General features: G+C 38.0%; 2 protein-coding genes across 3 annotated transcripts in view; both read right to left on the reverse strand.

Annotated features, from left to right (window-relative positions):
* Positions 1–121: 121 nt before the first annotated feature.
* Positions 122–7,701, reverse strand: LOC107705447 (protein salvador homolog 1-like). 2 transcript variants are annotated; one of them, XM_016508751.1, is made up of 6 exons: positions 7,580–7,701; positions 7,264–7,498; positions 5,622–6,080; positions 3,123–3,393; positions 2,889–3,038; positions 122–1,913 (listed from the first exon to the last, which is right to left on the reverse strand). In XM_016508751.1, the coding sequence occupies exons 2-6, from the start codon at positions 7,355–7,357 to the stop codon at positions 1,700–1,702; spliced, it is 1,188 nt and encodes a 395-aa protein (XP_016364237.1). In that variant the 5' UTR covers positions 7,358–7,498; positions 7,580–7,701; the 3' UTR covers positions 122–1,699. The 2 variants fall into 2 exon arrangements, with proteins under 2 accessions (XP_016364237.1, XP_016364236.1); XM_016508750.1 differs by having other exon boundaries at positions 7,264–7,701.
* Positions 7,702–8,503: 802 nt separating this feature from the next.
* LOC107705448 (ninein-like) overlaps positions 8,504–18,060 on the reverse strand; it is a 22,485-nt gene continuing 12,928 nt past the window's right edge. Inside the window, 11 exon segments of the mRNA XM_016508752.1 lie at positions 8,504–9,854; positions 9,969–10,082; positions 11,537–11,623; positions 11,822–11,947; positions 12,030–12,197; positions 12,318–12,437; positions 13,278–13,355; positions 13,481–13,618; positions 13,805–13,856; positions 13,934–14,032; positions 14,428–16,578. Coding sequence (XP_016364238.1) covers positions 9,639–9,854; positions 9,969–10,082; positions 11,537–11,623; positions 11,822–11,947; positions 12,030–12,197; positions 12,318–12,437; positions 13,278–13,355; positions 13,481–13,618; positions 13,805–13,856; positions 13,934–14,032; positions 14,428–16,578 — 3,349 coding nt within the window. The 3' untranslated portion in view covers positions 8,504–9,638.

Raw genomic sequence — 18,060 nt, forward strand, 5'->3', positions numbered from 1 at the left:
TATGCTCTTGAACGGCTATAGGCTGCCATAAATTCATTTATAAAGACTTCTTTTGAACCATAAAGTGATATTTGTGGGCATTCTGTTGAAGGAGTTGATTCTATAGAATTTGAGACAACTATTTTTGTGCATACAGACAATTTATAATCATAGGAACTTTCTGGAAACTGTTGTACATTCATATTAAGGATCATTCTACATGTTTATTAATGGGGCCCCTGGTCTTTATGGTCACACATGATTGATCACAAGCATAGATTAACACATTTTAACCTTGTATGAGCTAATGAAAAAAAATGACTGGTATGAGCACAAAAAGTTAGAATGCAAAATATATTTGTCACATCAGTTTTTACCTTTATGAATCCCGATTTTTTCCCCCACACATATAATCTAGAATAAAATCCATGGAATTCAGGAATTGAGGCTCCAGATGATACCTTTGTGATGCTACTGAGGATTGGCTTTTTGAACGGTAGCACTTTGTTTCCAAATTGTTGAATTTTGCATTTGTTTTCCATTAAGTGGCTTTGGTGTCCTCTTGAGATATGAATAGAAGAGCAGCTTTCAATGAATTCTTACTTGAAAGCTGCAAAAAATCTTTTTGATTGGCAAGAAAAAGAAATATTCAAGGATTAAAACAAACATACTTGTATAGTATTCTGTTCTACTTATATATAATATGAAGTACAAACAAAGTTTAATATGGATAATGGCAAAAAATCACTGTGAAGTAGAGAAAAGTATTTGCAACCTGAATTGGAAAGACAAACTTCATGAACATCTCACACACTCACAATACAAGGTCCTGGTTTATTTAGTGTTGATGCTCAAAATAGCTTTTACAAAAATACAGGCAATAACCTCTTGAAAAAAATGAATGCCACAAGCTCAATCACTTCATACAAAGTGACGACTCTGCCTGAAAGTTTCATCTTTAAATATAAGAAGCAAATTCCTTAAAAAAGGAATCCACCTAAACCTTATAGGATGAACCTCAAAGAAATGTCCAAGTCATATTTCACCCTCCCAAAAAACAAAGCAAAACACAAGAAACAAAAATATACATTTTACTTGAAGAAAATGAAGCACCATGAAGATTATTGCATTATTTTCAATATAAAAAAAACTCATTACTGTAATGCAAAAAACTAGCGATTTTTATAATTTATTTAAATTGCAAAGTATACATCATGATGGTATTTGATGTAAAACCGTTCATTCATGCTGATTTAAATAACCCTAAATTCAGCTTCATTTTCTTTCTTTCTTTCTTTTTTTTTGAGGTAAAATGTGACCTGGATGAGTTTTTTAATGAGATTCACCCTAAAAGCAAAACTATAACTGAAAATAAAAGTCGGATTAAACAATAAACCATTGATAACTGATAGTTGTGATTGTCCAAAAAGAAAATGCAGAAGGAGTGAGTCCTCACAGTCCTGACATGCACAAAGAAACACACTCTCAACATGTGCAAACACATTCACAACACAGTCAAAACCAAGCATAGACTCAGAACACACACAGCCGTATAATGGCTGATAAGGATATATAGGAGTAATAGTGTAAAGTTCCCAACAGACTTTGTGTGGTGTCTCTCTTTGGGCTTATATTTGGAGCTGTTTGAGGGAGTAAATGAGAGTCTGCATCAGCAGCTAAGGCACTGATAAGGCTGGAGTTTGGGTGTGTCTCATATGAGTCACATGTTAGGAGGGAAGTTTTTGGCTGGTTGTTGGGCATACCACTGCTGCCGCTGTTTGCGTGTGTCGAGTTCGGTGAGCAGCGCTTGTCGATACGCCTCATAGGATTTAACAATGCACTCCAGTTCCTTCATGAAGAGCAGCTTTAGCATCCCCTGATACGTGTCCAGATCCATCAACTGGAAGAGTTCCCACTTCAGGATGTGGTCATACCTGAGACAAAGCACAAACACGCACTAATATGACTGAAGGTTAATGGCATCAGCCCTTACCAGACTCCATCATTAAAAACCAGTTAACAGCTTCTAATGGCTTCCAGGAACCAGCCAATGGGGAAAAAAACTTTTAAGTGAGAAATCTTCTGCCCGATGTCCCTGCTGAAGAAAACATCTTAATCAAGCCTAAACTGGGTTGCTGGTCTCCCATCACTGGTCTCTTCGATTTTAGAAGGGTTTTGGGTACTTGTCATACGGTCAGACTATATATATATATATGACAAAAAACAAACTTAAAACCATAAATGAAATTAATATCTTTTTTCTTGACAACGGTCTGATGCCATCGGTCCATAAGCATGATGTCTGAGCCTGAGACTACTTGACAACTAACTAAAATAAAATGAATTGGAAGTACTGAAATTACTAAAAAATACAACTGAAATAAATTAATAACGTATATTATTATAAATAAAATAAATTAAAGCTAAATAGAAATATGAAAAAAAAAACAAAAGCACATAAAATGACTAAAATTAAAACAAAATATAAAAGGCTATTCAAAATATGAATAAATACTATAATATTATATAATAGTATAGTATATAAATAATACTAAAATAACACTGCATGTTATGTAACATTTAGTTAAATATGAAACTCAAAAGACTAAGACGTTATAAACATGTCAAGAAGAGACAGTTTTATGTCGCCCCCCCAAAAAATGTAAAAAACCTGATATACATAGTTGCACACTTGTGACTGCACATCAGCTGAATTCTATATTAATGCGACAAGTTGCAACATTGCAATGTGGCATGATGCAAACAAAATTAAAGCACTCTCATTACAACCAATGAAGCTGCCTACAACTGCAGCGCCCATCTGTGATGGAGATTGGAGTGTTTGTGAAAGATTTCTGCCACTCTCCAAACTTTGACAGTGTGTGACAATGAGTGCATGTGACGCTTACTTCAGCGGGGCTCTGGCATACACCTGCAGCCAGTCTGGGATCTCGGCTGTGTGGTACGGGTTTGCTGGTACCAGTACCGGCTGGTTGCGTTCTGGTGGGCGGGGCTGGTAGGTGACTGGCGGGGGAGGGGGCTGATCGTAACGTGGAACACTGAGCAAAAGCAAAGATGGTGTATTTTAGATACAAAATGGCACCAAACTGTCTCAGAATGTACTGGAACGTCTCGACACTCACCTGGGTGCGCAGGGGTGTCTGTACTGGGCACGTTTGTTGATGTGGTCAACATAATACACTCCAAACTCAGCTGACTCCACCCTCTCCCAGCCCGGCGGAAGCCCCTCCCTCTCCAGCGGATGGCTCCAATGAGTGGTGTTTGTGTTGTGATCGATGTAATACCTCCTGCCTCGAATCGTCCAATCAACAGTCCAGCCAGGAGGAAGAGCCGCCTCCTCCCCGCTCATGGTCGTCAGATTACCCACCGACTTTGCTGGCACACGGCCGATCGCTAGAAAACAACAAACACATGGAAGTATTACAGATCTGTATGCAGGAAATGATTCAGTGTGTGTATTAGAATGAGATTTTATTTTTATTTTTAATTTGAACACAAAGGTGGTGAAGTGATATGAAAGAGAGATGGGGAGAAAACAACAAGTCACAGCTGCAGGGTCAAATCTAAAGCAAAAAACCCCAGAAGACCATGAAAAGTTCAGCACAAGGAAAAACACATCAGTGTAGGGTGAAGAAAAGGGCAACCAAGAAAAATCCTAATTTCTGTCGTTCTTACACACAATGAGAAATACTACAGGAGAGTGACAGCCCAGAAAGTTTGTGTATTCTAGGCAAAAGTGTGTACAGAGAAAATCATGGACAACATTGAGTAACATTGTAAATATCTCATCTCTTGTTTACACTTTAGTAGCAAAATACTGTTCAAAGTTGGTAATTTTTTATTCATTTTTATGAATCTGTTCTAATGACTTGTTTGCTTCACTCAAAAACATTCACTTTATGTTTTAAACTTTATATTCTTCAAAGAATCCTGGAAAAATGTATTATGGTTTCCACAAAAACCATAATAATAATCTTGGTCTAATATTAAGAAACATTTCCTGAACATCAAATCAGCAATACAATACAATACCATATAATATAGTATAATATAATATAAAGACATGATTTTAGATATATCACTCAGCTTTAATCATGAGCATATGTTTTATGAGGGAACTGTGTGTTTGTGTGTGTGAGAGAGTCAGAGCTGGAATGTGTGATGACGTCAGTGTACAGTTTCACATCTCTTCTCCTGCTCAATAGCTCTAGAGGTTCATCTCACTCATACACCCATAAATATATACTTGTCCCAAAAGTATTTGAACACTTATGTATGAATTTTGTACATTCAAGTATGGCTTAGGTGTGCAAATACTTTGAGGCCACTGTTTTAATCGGATTAATCTGAGAACAACAAGTTCATTCTGATGAAGAAACCAAGAACCCATCTGCATATTATAGGAGACAAAATATTAATATACAATTCTGTCACTAATCTGACCCAACCACAATACTGCAAAGCTGTCCATCATAGAAACGGATGAATCTTCATTTAATGCAATCAGCAAGACAGAAACACTACAGGAAGAGATAAATGCATCAAAGCAGACATTCTTAGCAGATATCAAGCTACAGTTTCAACATTATATGATTTGTCTGTCCACAACACAAGCAATCAGCCACACTAAGAGAGTCAATCTGAACATATCTGATGTTTAGTATACATTTATTAATTATGCAACACAAGATTTAGGACCAATGAAATTTCAGGGTGGGCATGCCACTACAAAAATAGAAACCAGCAAAATGTCATGTCACTCATCATGGCTGGTTAAGCTGTATTCAAGGCAAACGATTCTCTCATCCATAAAGTGTATATTTATATTTGCCTTTAATACAGTTTCCAACCTTCTTAGAATAGATTCATTTAATTTTTGAATAGTCTCCAGTGGAATGTCATCCCCCAGAACATCTGAGAATTACTTTAGAAAAGTTAGAGGTGGGAATCGGCTTCTAACACTTCTCTCCAGAACTGCCAACAATAATTTGATAATAATCAAGTCAGGTATTGAGATGGCCAGGTTAGATGTTGATTCAAGTTCAGCTTGAAGGTTTCTCTAATTCTAATTCTTGTGCAGGTTTCTCTTTGTGAGGTTTGGTTAGCAGTGACTGAAACGCAGCTTTACACACAACTGCCAGTCTGCATGGAGAGGATCTTGAGACTCCAGTAGCTTCAAACACCTGTTTGCTGCTCAGCAGTGGCTTTTTTACAGCTGGCATTACAATACAGTTCATTTGTTTGACAGAAACTTCACTCACAAATCTTTTGACAGTTCAATAATCTCTACTTGCTTTTCGCAAAATGTTATTTCTTTTGATGCCTTTTGCAAGACATTGCATTGTTTCATACTTTTCATCTTCAGAAAGATCTTTCTTCCTCACCATATTGCATGAGAACTGTGACTTGCTTAATAATGTGGAACAACCTCTTTAAGTAGGGTTTATATACTCTTTATTGTACCGAAATCCTATTGATATGTCACTTGCATAATAATTTGAAACACAGTGTATTTATAGTACAGAGTGACAGTCATGTTTGTTATTTCATGAGGAGTCTTTTATAATGCATGTGAGTCTGTGCATGTAGTGTTATTGCATGCCAGATGATGTGTTACTCACCTGGGGGTGGGCGACTGTGAGGCTGGGGCGTCTGAGGCTGTCCTGGGTTTCGTGGGTAGCTGAGTTCATTGTGCTCATAGTACCTGTAGTTCTCATTAAAGTGGTCTGGTCTGCGTGCTCGCCTGGGTTGGTTATTGCAGTACGGCTCTGGAGGGTAGTAAAACGGGCCGCCGTCTCCATTCTCTGTTACCGAACCAGCATCGCTCATGTAAGATGGCGAGGAAGGGGAGTAATCACAATGAAGGTGTGGTGGAGCAGACAGCCGATGACTCTCCCTGCGTGACACCTCAAGGGGGGTCCGTGGAGGGGCGTTGCGCAAGAAACTCTTGGGGACGCTAACATCCCCAACAGATCCAGAGGAATATGGACCTGCACCAGACACCCCGGCCGGAACTGGCTCCACTAACGGGGGCTCACGGCGAAGAAACGTTGGATGCCGGATAAACGAGGGCATCAAATCTGGAACAAACCATGAGGGAGGCAGAAGAGGGGTAAGTGGATTAAAACATACTCTGCGATATTTATTTTGTAAAGAACTCTCAAGATAAAGTCTACCATAAAATTCAATATTCAATTATCCAGAAAAGAGTGACAGTGATGCAAAACAAAGTTGCTCAAAATGTGCAACACTGATCATTACTACAATTCTTTGCCTTTTAAGAACTGTTTTTAAGAATTAAAGTTTCTAAAATAAAAAGAATATTACATATTTAAATTATTTTGATTTACTGGACTACAACTTTTTTCGGATGTCTCGAGTCATGGTTTAAATGTGTAAAAGTTTTTCTTACAAAAATAATAGTGAAAAAAATTGGATTTCTACTTTTTTTTTTTTCCCAATACAAGCAGAAGTCTATGACTACATTACGCAAAATTTATACTATATTATGCTAAATATATTTGTGGCTAATTTGCATTTTGTGTGTGTGTGTTTGTGAGTATTTTGACTTACTATCCACCCAATTATGCCCTGATACTTTAACTTACAATTAAAGAACTATGCAACATTAAATGACAATAGTGTTAATATGAGGTTATCTAAAATTAGGTAATAAATACAAACTGATGTTACTCACATAACTACAAAATGCCATTTTAATTTGTACTCTATTATAGCTGTGCCAATCCTGTTATGGAGAAAGTTTAAATCATAGTTAAAAAATAATAATAAAATCAGAAATAAAATCAGAAAATGAGAAATAAATTTTTGAAATAGGGTAAAGTGTGTGTCAAAATATTCTTTGTTTTAAAAATAAACTAAGTGTGATATTTTAAGTGGACAATTTTATATGAAATGACACTTAAATTGCAGTATTCAATACGAACATATGACAAATTATCTTTTTAAAAAAATGCAAAAGGTATTCCCAGGTTTACAATATACATCTATTAGGCTGACAGAATATGTAACAGTGTACATATGGTTTCTGTCAGTTGTTTAAGCAACAATTACAGTGACGAAACTTGACTTGTATTGACATTTAATTAATTAAACATACAAACACTTAAATTAGGTTTCATTCTCAAAAGTTTTATACTCCAAAATACGCCGAAAGAGTATGTTATATAAAAATGCAGATTATTTAATGGATTCTTTTCTATGTTGTGGGTTTTGTTAGGCAGATTGACTTAAATTACTCACTTCTCAGAAGCGGGGACGTTTCTTTCTTCACATATTTGCCCTGAACTTCTGCTGGCTTGGACGCTTCGTTTTTACTCTTCTTTCTAGAGAGCATCGTTAATCCGATTCGATTCTGGACCGATTAGACTTCGGCTTCATCCTGAAATCCAGATCTAGATTCGCACTGACACTCAAAACCGAGTCCATTTCGGAGCGTTTAGCCCGGTAGCTAGTTTGGAGTCATCATGGCTACAGACTGAAAACATAAACACACTGGCGATTAGTTTGCATTTAGCGAACGTGTCCTTGTTTAAGTGTTTAGTCGAACATTACTAACGTTTTTCGATGATTAATTAGCGCTCCCCGTGCGCGCTGTCCAAATTACGCCCAGAGAAAAGCGCACGAAAACTTTTACCAGCTGAATATGTCCAACCCAACCCAGCCCTCAATCTCCTTCTGATCCCAGATCAGCTCTCACTGGATCCCTCCTCGCCACCTGATCTCAGATCAGCTGTTTGGATCCATAACTTCCAACTGCCTGACTCCAGAACAGCTTACTTTACTTTTATTTTACTTTTACTTTTAGTCATTTAGCAGACGCTTTTATCCAACGCGACTTATAAGAAAAAGTAATTAAAACTAAAAGCTAAAACAGCTTACTTACAAAAGCATATTTATGAGATTTTTTTTTTCTATTTAACTGCCCCATCTCGCCTGATCCCAGATCAAGTCTCTCTGGATCGCTCTCTCCCCACAGCAGCCTGATCCCAGATCAGATCTTCCCTAAACCAGGTCCTCATAGGAGCAAAGCATTGTGGGAAATATTTGACTTTTTCTCCTTTCACATTTTTTTGTGGTTTTGCAGGACTGTTGTGATGATTCATTCAACGCATTAGGTTCAATATAAATGACAGAAGTACCTTCCACGAACAGGGTACAAAATAGGGCCTGAAACCCTTAAAAGTAAGTTACTTTTTCAACAAATAGACAGTTAAAGAAGGTACGTCACCTTCAGAAAATTAGGATGTCAAACTAAATTTCATATAAGCTGTTTTATATAAGCAATTATGTATTTATGTGGGATTTACCAAAATAACGATGAAAATAAATACATAAATTATAAAATAAACGAAATTAAACTAAGCTATTCGATCTCTCTCTCTCATTATATATAAATGAAAACTCAAACCCAGTGTTTGCTAAAACTATATATATATATATATATATTTTTTTTTTTACAAAAAAAGAATGTTGTTTTTTTCAGCTGAACCAAGTGTTATACAATTAACACTTAAAGGGTAAGTTAACGTTATTTTCATAACAAATATCGGTAAAGCATATCTTATACTTCACCTAAGGCTGAGTTACAATGCTAAAAACATAAGGACACATATTTCAAAGCAATTTAAAAATGTTTAAATGCCTGTAATTCTCTGTGCATTTTTTCCCAAAGCATCAAAGCTTGTAAACTGCACTGGTTGAGAGACGCCTGAAATGAAACATCATAACCAGCAATTTTGCTCTCCACACACAAATTATACAGTGGTTACCACAAGGCTGACATCTCCGAGCTCTGAGTTTCTTCTACTCCACATAAATATTTTAATAGACTCCCTATTATTCATATTCACAGTGCTCATAATACATGATTACAGATCATAAATGAAAAATAGGTACACAAAATAAATACAAAGCACAAAGTCCTGCGGCAACTAAAGTAACATTATGGGATGTTTGGTGCACATTCTCAAGTGAAAAGGTTTATATTAACTAAATCCCAAAGAAATAAAATGCACTATAACAAACAGTAATAAACAGTGAAGAAACACTGTGGCATTTGCCCTTTAATTTCCTTCTCTGAGATGCAGGGAATCACTGACCTTGTTTGCATTTCACTACAACCATGTAATGATAGGTGGCTGCATGTGTGTGTGTGTGAACAGGGGGGCCTCAGCTGTTGGACAAGCTTCTCTAGATCTAAGGAATTTCACCATTCCTTAAGACCACATTCTAATTGCAGTTTGAGGTCCAGATACACCAGTAATATTACAGTATGGCTTAATAAAAAAAACTGCTATAAAATTAAATTGTTAAAAGCAATAAAAAAAAAAACAACTTAAAGGAAAGTTTCACCTAGAAATAAAAATGAATGGGAAGGAGATTTGGGATCTATGGCAGAAGGGAAGATCTTCAGTCAATACAATTATTTCAGTCGGTTCATTACGCAAAGCTTTCGTATGGCTTCAGAGAATATAGTGCACAAGTCATATGGACTACTTGTATTTCTTGTCGTTTTTGGAGCTTGACGTATATAGAGCAGCTCGAACATGTTTCTCAGAAGAAAATCATACTGGAATGGCTTGTATGACTAAAATCATATGTAATACAGTTTAAAATCAGGAGCGTGAGAAGTGGTAGGGCGCAGGAGTCAATGGGGAAGGGCCGAGGTCACGGACAATCTTGTTGAGGCTGGAAATTTTCTCCTCCAGGAGGAAGTTCTTCTTTTCTGCTACTTTCTGACGCTGTTCGGTCTTCTCCAGGGCTTTGAGCAGTTGAGCATTCTCCACGTAGAGGTCTTTGATCAACACATCCGATTCACTGTTCCTGCTCAACTACAGAAGCAGAGAGAACAGAACGGTTATGGTGGAAGTCTGATTTTGACGGAGTAAAATGCATTATCAAGAATGTGTTAAAGGGCAGGGGAGGACGTCTGTGTATTTCTGTACCTGCTCTTTCAGCTGAGACACTTTCTCCTGTAGCAGCAGTTTGAGGTTTCTGAGCGTGAGCTCCACTTCTCTCATTCTCTCCTCCATCTGTAACAGCGCCACCTCCCGCTCGTCCTGCTGGGCATACAGATTAAGGTCAATTGGTCTGCTAGAAATCCACTGCCTTAGTTTCTGTGGTTTCTGTACCTTCCCTTCCTTACAAACCTAAAAAACCCTCTAAAATAGATGATATACGAGCAAAACAAACAAACAAACAAGCTAAAATAGATTATATAAAAGAAATGGAAAAATGAAAACATTTTTTAAAATATAAATGGTGTAAAATAAGGGACATGTAAATAAGTCACAGACAACCAAGAGTAAGCTTTTTTTTTTTTTAATTAAACTTACAATTAAATACACTACACAAATTATTTCAGTTAATAGTTTATTTGGACTCAGTTATATATATAATTAAAAAAATTATATATATATATATATATATTAAACACATTCACATCAATAAGGGACATATCACATTTAAACCAAGTAAAACATCCAACAGAATAATAAATCTAATAAAATAAAATAAATCAATAAATTAAATCCATTCATTAATTATACATTAGTGATGCAAACTATCCAGTAAAACATGTAGAGGTAGATAAAGCAATGGATTGAGGTTTTAATAAATACAATTTAAAAAAAAAAAAAAACTTAAATGAAAAAAAGATGGATTTTTCTCAGAACAATCATTCATTATTAAAATGGTGATGCCAAAACAGTGCAAAGTAAAAAAAAAAAAAATAGAACAATACTGCTTATTTAAATGCCTTAAGATCTTAAAATGAATTCATAATCATAGATTGTACTGCCCTTAATGGCATTAAATGTCAAAATCCTATTTTACTCCATGTGTGGCAGCATCTGGGCCAAAGAGGAAACAACTCACAGTACATTGTACTTGCAACATGATGCCACCTTGTGGCAGATTCAGGTCATTACCAGCTGCAAAGCTACATTGACCCCAACAACTCAAACAAGAACAACCATATCTGGCAGGAAGGGTTCGGTGATTGGACCACACAGACTAAAGGTCAGAGTTCAAAGGGGAGGTGATGTCACAGGCTGCAATTCTTCTATGTCTGTTAGTGATGATGTCACAGCTCTTACACCTGTAGAAACATACACACAGCGCTATATGCACACGTCTTATATCCACATACACAGAGAGCTGTGATAGATCAGACTTGCACAGATACAAACCCCTAAACACTTAATAAATACACACCAAGAGCGTCATCCAACACCATTCACATAAACAACATAGGGGTCACTCTAACACTGCTTCTACAGAAAGAACAGACCCAGTGCTGCCCACATGAGTGTGAATACAACGAGTGACGACTGTTTTCCAGAATAGAGCAAACAAACAGAGACACCAAACGAGCCCAATTCACCAAAGGACCAGATGCACAGTAAATATTCCCCAGAGAGTGCTGCGCATACGCCGTTACAGAGTATGCACTAACCCAGAGAGAAATCTCGTCCCGGCTGTGATGCTGATTGTTTGGGTGCAAGTGTGTTACCTGCATGTTGAAGTCGCTATGGTGCTGTCTTCTCTGTTCCCCCGGCAACTGTAGAGGAGACGAAGGCAAGACTGCAGCCAGCTGAGCCTAAAACAACAGAGGATCAGTGTGTTATGATGAGGGAACGAGTGTTTGTGTAGATGACAGGGATGCCAAATGTACTAGGGTAGCAAGCCAACTCTACATCGTGATTTTATGCATATATACTAACTGCTTGGTCATGACTTCGACCAGCACTAAAAAGCGTTTAAAAAGTTTAATTTGGGGAATTGAGGTAGGGGGAACCTTGTTCCGTGTTGACAGTAGCTGAGCGTGCAAAGCCTCCATTTCACGTTTCAAAGCTGATTTTTCTTGATCTGCAGTTTTTACAAGTCCTCTGTGTTTCACACTTAATGCTTCCAGATGGTGGATCTAAAAAAGAACATCAACTTCGTCATCAATTGCTTGCACACATCCTATGGCTGCCAGAGGTGTTTAGTAAACATGCTCTGACCTGCTCCTTTGACGACTGGAGCTCTGAGCTCATCTCCCTTATCTGTCGCTTGAGTTGCTGGTTCGCCTCTGTAAGTGAGGCATGCTCCGCCTCCATCAGCCCGGAAAGCTCTGCCCACACTCGCCTCCCCTGTTGCTGACTAGCAGACACAACGGAAACCTCCAACAACTGATATGGAGAAAGAGAGGAGGAAGGAAGAGAAATAGTTACAGTGGGTGGGGGGAGATAAAGCGTTGTTTCAGTGTCTCCATCTAACAAATGACAGAAGCTCGGGACCTCTATACTCACCTTCTCAATGGCAGCTTGCAATTGTTTGTGCAAAGAAATCACTTCCTGTTTAAGGGCATCTCTTTCTTGCTGTGTGATGCGTAGGTCAGATTTGAGATGAGCGTTCTGCTGAGTGACCGTCTGTAAAGACGAATCTAGTGACATGACCTGAAGGAAACCAAGAGACATTTGCCAAAGAAGTCCCTCAAAGCAGAAAAAACAAAACCAACCCCCAAACAAAAACTACAACAAAGCAAAAAACAACAAAACACAACAAAAAACAGAAAAAAATAGAAAACAAATGAAACCAAACCAAACAAAAGCAAATGAAAACAAACAAAAAACAAACAAACTCTAAAGAAAACACCAAACAAAATGAGAACAAAAACAAAAATCAAACAAAACCAAATAGTGAAACAAAAACAAAAAAAACAAAAAAAACCCAAGCAAAAACAAAACACCAAACATAAAACAAAATCAAACAAACAAAAAACAAACAAATACAGTCAGGTCAGAGTGAGAGTGGGCTGTGTGTGTGTTTTTTATACCTTTTCTATGCACCGATTGAGTTCTGATCTAAGCAATTCCTTTTCTGTTCTGGAACCAAAATCCTCCCGATCACACAACTGTAAGCGAGTGTGTATGTGTGCATAGAAAAAGACAGGCACAGAGAAAAATAATTTTTATGAATGTTTGTGCCACTCAAACTCTTGAGCATACTATTATGAAACTGACACATTTAAAACCATACCCCATTCTATGAAAACAAACAAAAAACAAACAAACTCTAAAGAAAACACCAAACAAAATGAGAACAAAAACAAAAATCAAACAAAACCAAATAGTGAAACAAAAAAAACAACAAAAAAAAAACCCCAAGCAAAAACAAAACACCAAACATAAAACAAAATCAAACAAACAAAAAACAAACAAACACAGTCAGGTCAGAGTGAGAGTGGGCTGTGTGTGTGTTTTTTATACCTTTTCTATGCACCGATTGAGTTCTGATCTAAGCAATTCCTTTTCTGTTCTGGAACCAAAATCCTCCCGATCACACAACTGTAAGCGAGTGTGTATGTGTGCATAGAAAAAGACAGGCACAGAGAAAAATAATTTTTATGAATGTTTGTGCCACTCAAACTCTTGAGCATACTATTATGAAACTGACACATTTAAAACCATACCCCATTCTTCTCATTGGCTGAGCTGTCATGTTGACGTATCACTTCCTGGAGTGCATGTGGAAGTACATGATCTGCATTCTGCTGTAATAAGAAATTCTCCTCCTCTAGCTGCTGTCCTAGACGGCGAGGCTCAGAGAGCTGAAGAAAAGGAAATTAAGAGTCTGTTTGTATGTGGACATATGCAAATCATTAAATACAAACATTTAAACACATACATACTTTTAAATATAAAAATGACAGATGACAAACGCATAAGTGTATAAAGAAGCTTAATTCTGCAATCACCTTAAAGTTAATTGTCTGGGCAATGGAATTAAATCTTACCTGTCTCCTAACAGCTTGTACCGATCTCTTCCCTTGCTTGATGTGATGTAATCTAGACAAAGACATTTATCACATCATTTACCTGCTCTTACATGGGACAGTTAAGAACTCCCAGTGTGCATGTCTTACTGCAGGTCATCCTGGTTCTCTCTCAAGTCTTCATCCCTTACTGTCGAGATCTTGTGCCTCAGAATGATGTTCTCTTTAGCCAGACGACAAACTTCACTCCTAAACACAGAGTGCATTGTAAATCTGCTTGGTAGTACTAAACTGCATACTTGCATTAGGCTTGGTGTAAACAGTCCCTTAGTCTGTTAAACTTACAACATGCTCCACAGTGCATTGGAAATGTAAAAAAATTTAGACAAGGGTTGGGTCAAAACAGATATGCAACAGTTCACTACACAGGCAGATCTCGTCACAAAACTTGAGTACAACTGCACCAGAAGGTTGTAAGTGTGTGTGAGGGATTAATGATGGTGAATGGGGCTCTATCGCTGCAAAGAGGCAGGGTCTACAACAAGGCACTCACGCAGAATTGACTTAGTAGCAGCGAGCAAACGGGATGAGCAGAGTGGGGATACTGATCTACAGAAGTAAAACAGGGGACCATCACATGGTACCTCCTCTCTTGCATTTGTTCATGGATCCTAAGAGATTTGCCCTGCAGATCAGCAAGTGCTCGGCGTAGATGCGAGTTCTGTTTCTCAAACTCCATGCAGAAGAATTCAAGCTCTGTCACCGCAGCAATCTTCTCCTTTAGCTGGGAGTTGTGAAATGAGTTGTGTGAAGTATCGGAAGAGTCAGAGTCCCACTGCAGCACATTATCCTGCTTATCAAGTTCCTGGACTAGAACCAGTTTGGAATTCTCCATTCAGACTCGTGCAGTCTCTTCCAGCACCGACGCCAGCTGTTTGTGGAGGTCCTGGACTATGTGCATCTTGTCCTCCAGACTCTTGACTCTACACTCCAGTTTTTTGTTGCGGTCTACGAGCTGCAAGTTCTCTTGGATGCTTTGCTCAAAGCAGACCTTTAGCTCAGGAAGTTGCACATCTTTGATTGGGGCCGCCATTTGCTTAAAGTGCTTTGGTACTTGAGGTGTGATATTCTCTTTCTCTGGATCCTGCCGTTTAGGGCTCTGCACCTGAGAGCTAGTGCATTCTATAGCTTTGCTGTACTGCATTACTGTTTCTTGAAGGTCCAGGATCTCCTGCATGCACACATCTCTCAGATCAGCAACTTTGTCCTGCTCTGTATCAACTATAGTTAGGGTACAAACCTCCTTTACAAAGGCCCTGATATCATTCTCAATACTTGCAATGCTGATACCATCCTCTGGACTTTCTTCAGTCTCAGGATCAACTGGTTTGCCACTGTATTCAGCCTGGGTGTCATCTTTGCTTGGAGATTCATGGTGTTGCAAGCTCTCTTGGTTATAGGAATCATCAGATTCTGCAGAGAAATGACCTTCTCTTTCTGTGCCATTCAAAATATACTCCTCTGCCATCTTCAAAGTGTCATCTCTCGGAGTCTCTGTGCTATTGCTCTTAACATTCAGCTCTTCAATCAGTTCTGTATCTTCAAAACCATACACTCCAGGATTACAGAGTCTCTCCTTAGTCTCTTCCTTCTTTTCTTTAGGACAATCAGGGGTTTCTGTTCCACTGTTGTTAGATTCTACATCAGCTATGTCTAATTTACCCTCAGCACAAGAGTTTAAAGTTATACCATTTGTAACTCCAACCTCTGGGCATCTGTGTAGCTGTGAATTACCAAAGTCTGGGTCAGTAGCTTCATCCACTTCCTCTTCTGCTTCCTCTTCATCTTCTCTGTTTACAGAAGACTCCTCACATATGATGTGCTTTGGACTGACTTCATCAGTAGATTCTGTGCATGTTTCTTCATTGAGTTCATCAAAGGGCTCTATTGTGGATTCTTTACAAGTTTCTTCAAGGTCATCTCCATTGGGTTCTACGGGGATTTCTACAGTGGACTCTATGCAAGGTTCCTGAGAAAGTTCTGCAGTGGTTCCTGTCAACTGTAACACAATTTCCTCCAACTGCACCACTCTCAATGCCAGTGAACCTCTCTCTGCAAGCAGAGCCTTTCTTTCATCCTTTACTTCCTGACAGAGGAGCTCCTCACCTTCCTGGATTCTGCCTATCAGCTCCATGTTCTCAGAAAATGAAATTATTTCTCCTCGCCTGCTCTCCAAAGCAGACAGACTCCCTTGCAGCTCTGCTCGCTCCTGGATGAAGTCATCCACAGCCTGCTTCAGCATCTCTTCCAGCTCAGTGGCTTTGTGCTCTGCTTGTGCCAGCAGCAGGTCTTTGGTCTCCATCCTATCCTGCACATGGTTGTGCAGCTCATTGAGTTGGCGGCTCAGCTCAATTTCTTTGGTTCGAGCAGCACTGACAAAAGCCTCCAGCTCGGCCTGAAGCTGTAGGTTCTTGTCTGTCAGAGCTTTAATATCTTGTGCGTGTGCAACTTCAAGGCTTTGACGCTCCTTTTGGAGCTCCTCCCTCTCTAGGTCCAGCGCCTCCCTCAAAAGCTTCCACTGTTGCTCTGCCTCCTTGGTGGCTGCCTTTGACTCCTCCTCCCAGTGGGCGCGATCTGCAGCATGCTGTTGGGCAAGTGCTGCAATCTCACTTTGGTAATGTTGCTCGAGTTTATGTACATCCACCTGAAAACGCTCAGACACTGCCTCTTGGTCACCATAGAAACGAACTTCCACTTCTTCAAGTCGCTGAGAGAATTGTTTCTCCAGCTCTCTCCTGTACATGGTCAATCAACATCAACAGCTTATAACATTACCTAAAAGAAATATGCACCAACTATATTGCAGAGTGGAGACAAGAATAGCTGATAGAGGTTTTTGTATGTTTCAAAATTACAAGTTGAGTGTTGTTAAATCCAAAAGCATGACACACAGGACCAAAATCCCCAAATATTTTAAAGAACAATGAAAAAAAAAAAAAAAGTTAATTCATTTTTCCCCAGTAAAAAATATTTGTAAAAAAAAAAAAAAAAAATACACACACACACACACACACACACACACACACAATAAAATACACTGAAAATTAAAACCTATAGAAGATTTTAAATGTTCTTATTATTAAAACTTTTAATTTTTTAGTTATTTTTTTATTAAAAACTTTCAAAATGTAGTTTCAAAAAAAGTTTCAAAAAGTCAAATTTGTTCATCTTTTCAAATGTGTCAGATAAAAATGATTTCCTCAAAAATTTTTGTAATTAATTAAAACCAACAGTCCAGTTAAATTTGCTTAACATACACTTAAAGATACATTCTCTGAAAACAACTTTTCTTCTCTTTTACAGGTAATCTATCTATCTTGTTTCAAAGATTCTAGATATTTGAACTGCTAAATAAGACACAAATACTTGCTACAGAAAACATTTTTGCTGTGTATCCATTTTAAGCACCTACCTTAAAAGAAAATGGCTTCAAAAGGAATTAAATGAAGTCTTACTTCACATATAAAAATGGCAAAGGTTTAAAGCTGCAGTCCGTAAGTTTTGCCTCTTTGTCGCCATCTCTGTTTGAAAACCTGCAATTGCAGCTGTGTTCGGAATTATCTTCCTTGCGTGGGTTGTGCTCCGGCACGGCTCCAGCGGAGATGAATCTAATGTTTTGAGGAGTATGTGTGTGTGGCAGTCAGTCACCGCACCGGTGTGGATATTTACTGTACTTCGCAATCACAGATTCTAGACTACATCTTGGAATATATGACCCAAATTAGAATTTTCACCAGATATTGTTATCTGAACAAGTAAGTAACAAATAAGAATTTTCACCGTATATTGTAATCTGAACAAGTAACAAGTCTGCCATGTTTGTTCAGACCAACTGAGGAAAAAGCATTACAATAAATCGCGCTACCAATGGTGATTTAATCTAAATATCGGTTAGCTCATATCACATCAAACTGTGCAAATTATTGTTATTGTTATACTTTATTCTCAAATTGTTAATGTTAACAACATCAGCATTACGTGACTATATGAATATAGTGAGTATTAGCGTGTAGATTTCAATTTCTGTACGGTCTAATTTCTAATTGTCATACCATTCGAATGTCATATTAAGAAATTCTTTTAACCTAAAAAGCTAATTATGCTCCCTTCGAACTGGTTGTCTTTAAAATACAAATCTTGTGTAATCCCAGGCTATCTGTAATCAGAAGCACATTTAAAACTGGAATATAATTTAATTTCATTCACACGTGTTTCAT

Source organism: Sinocyclocheilus rhinocerous, unplaced genomic scaffold (genome assembly GCF_001515625.1).
Source record: "Sinocyclocheilus rhinocerous isolate Xijiao unplaced genomic scaffold, SAMN03320098_v1.1 scaffold564, whole genome shotgun sequence".
Classification (NCBI taxonomy): Eukaryota; Metazoa; Chordata; class Actinopteri; order Cypriniformes; family Cyprinidae; genus Sinocyclocheilus; species Sinocyclocheilus rhinocerous.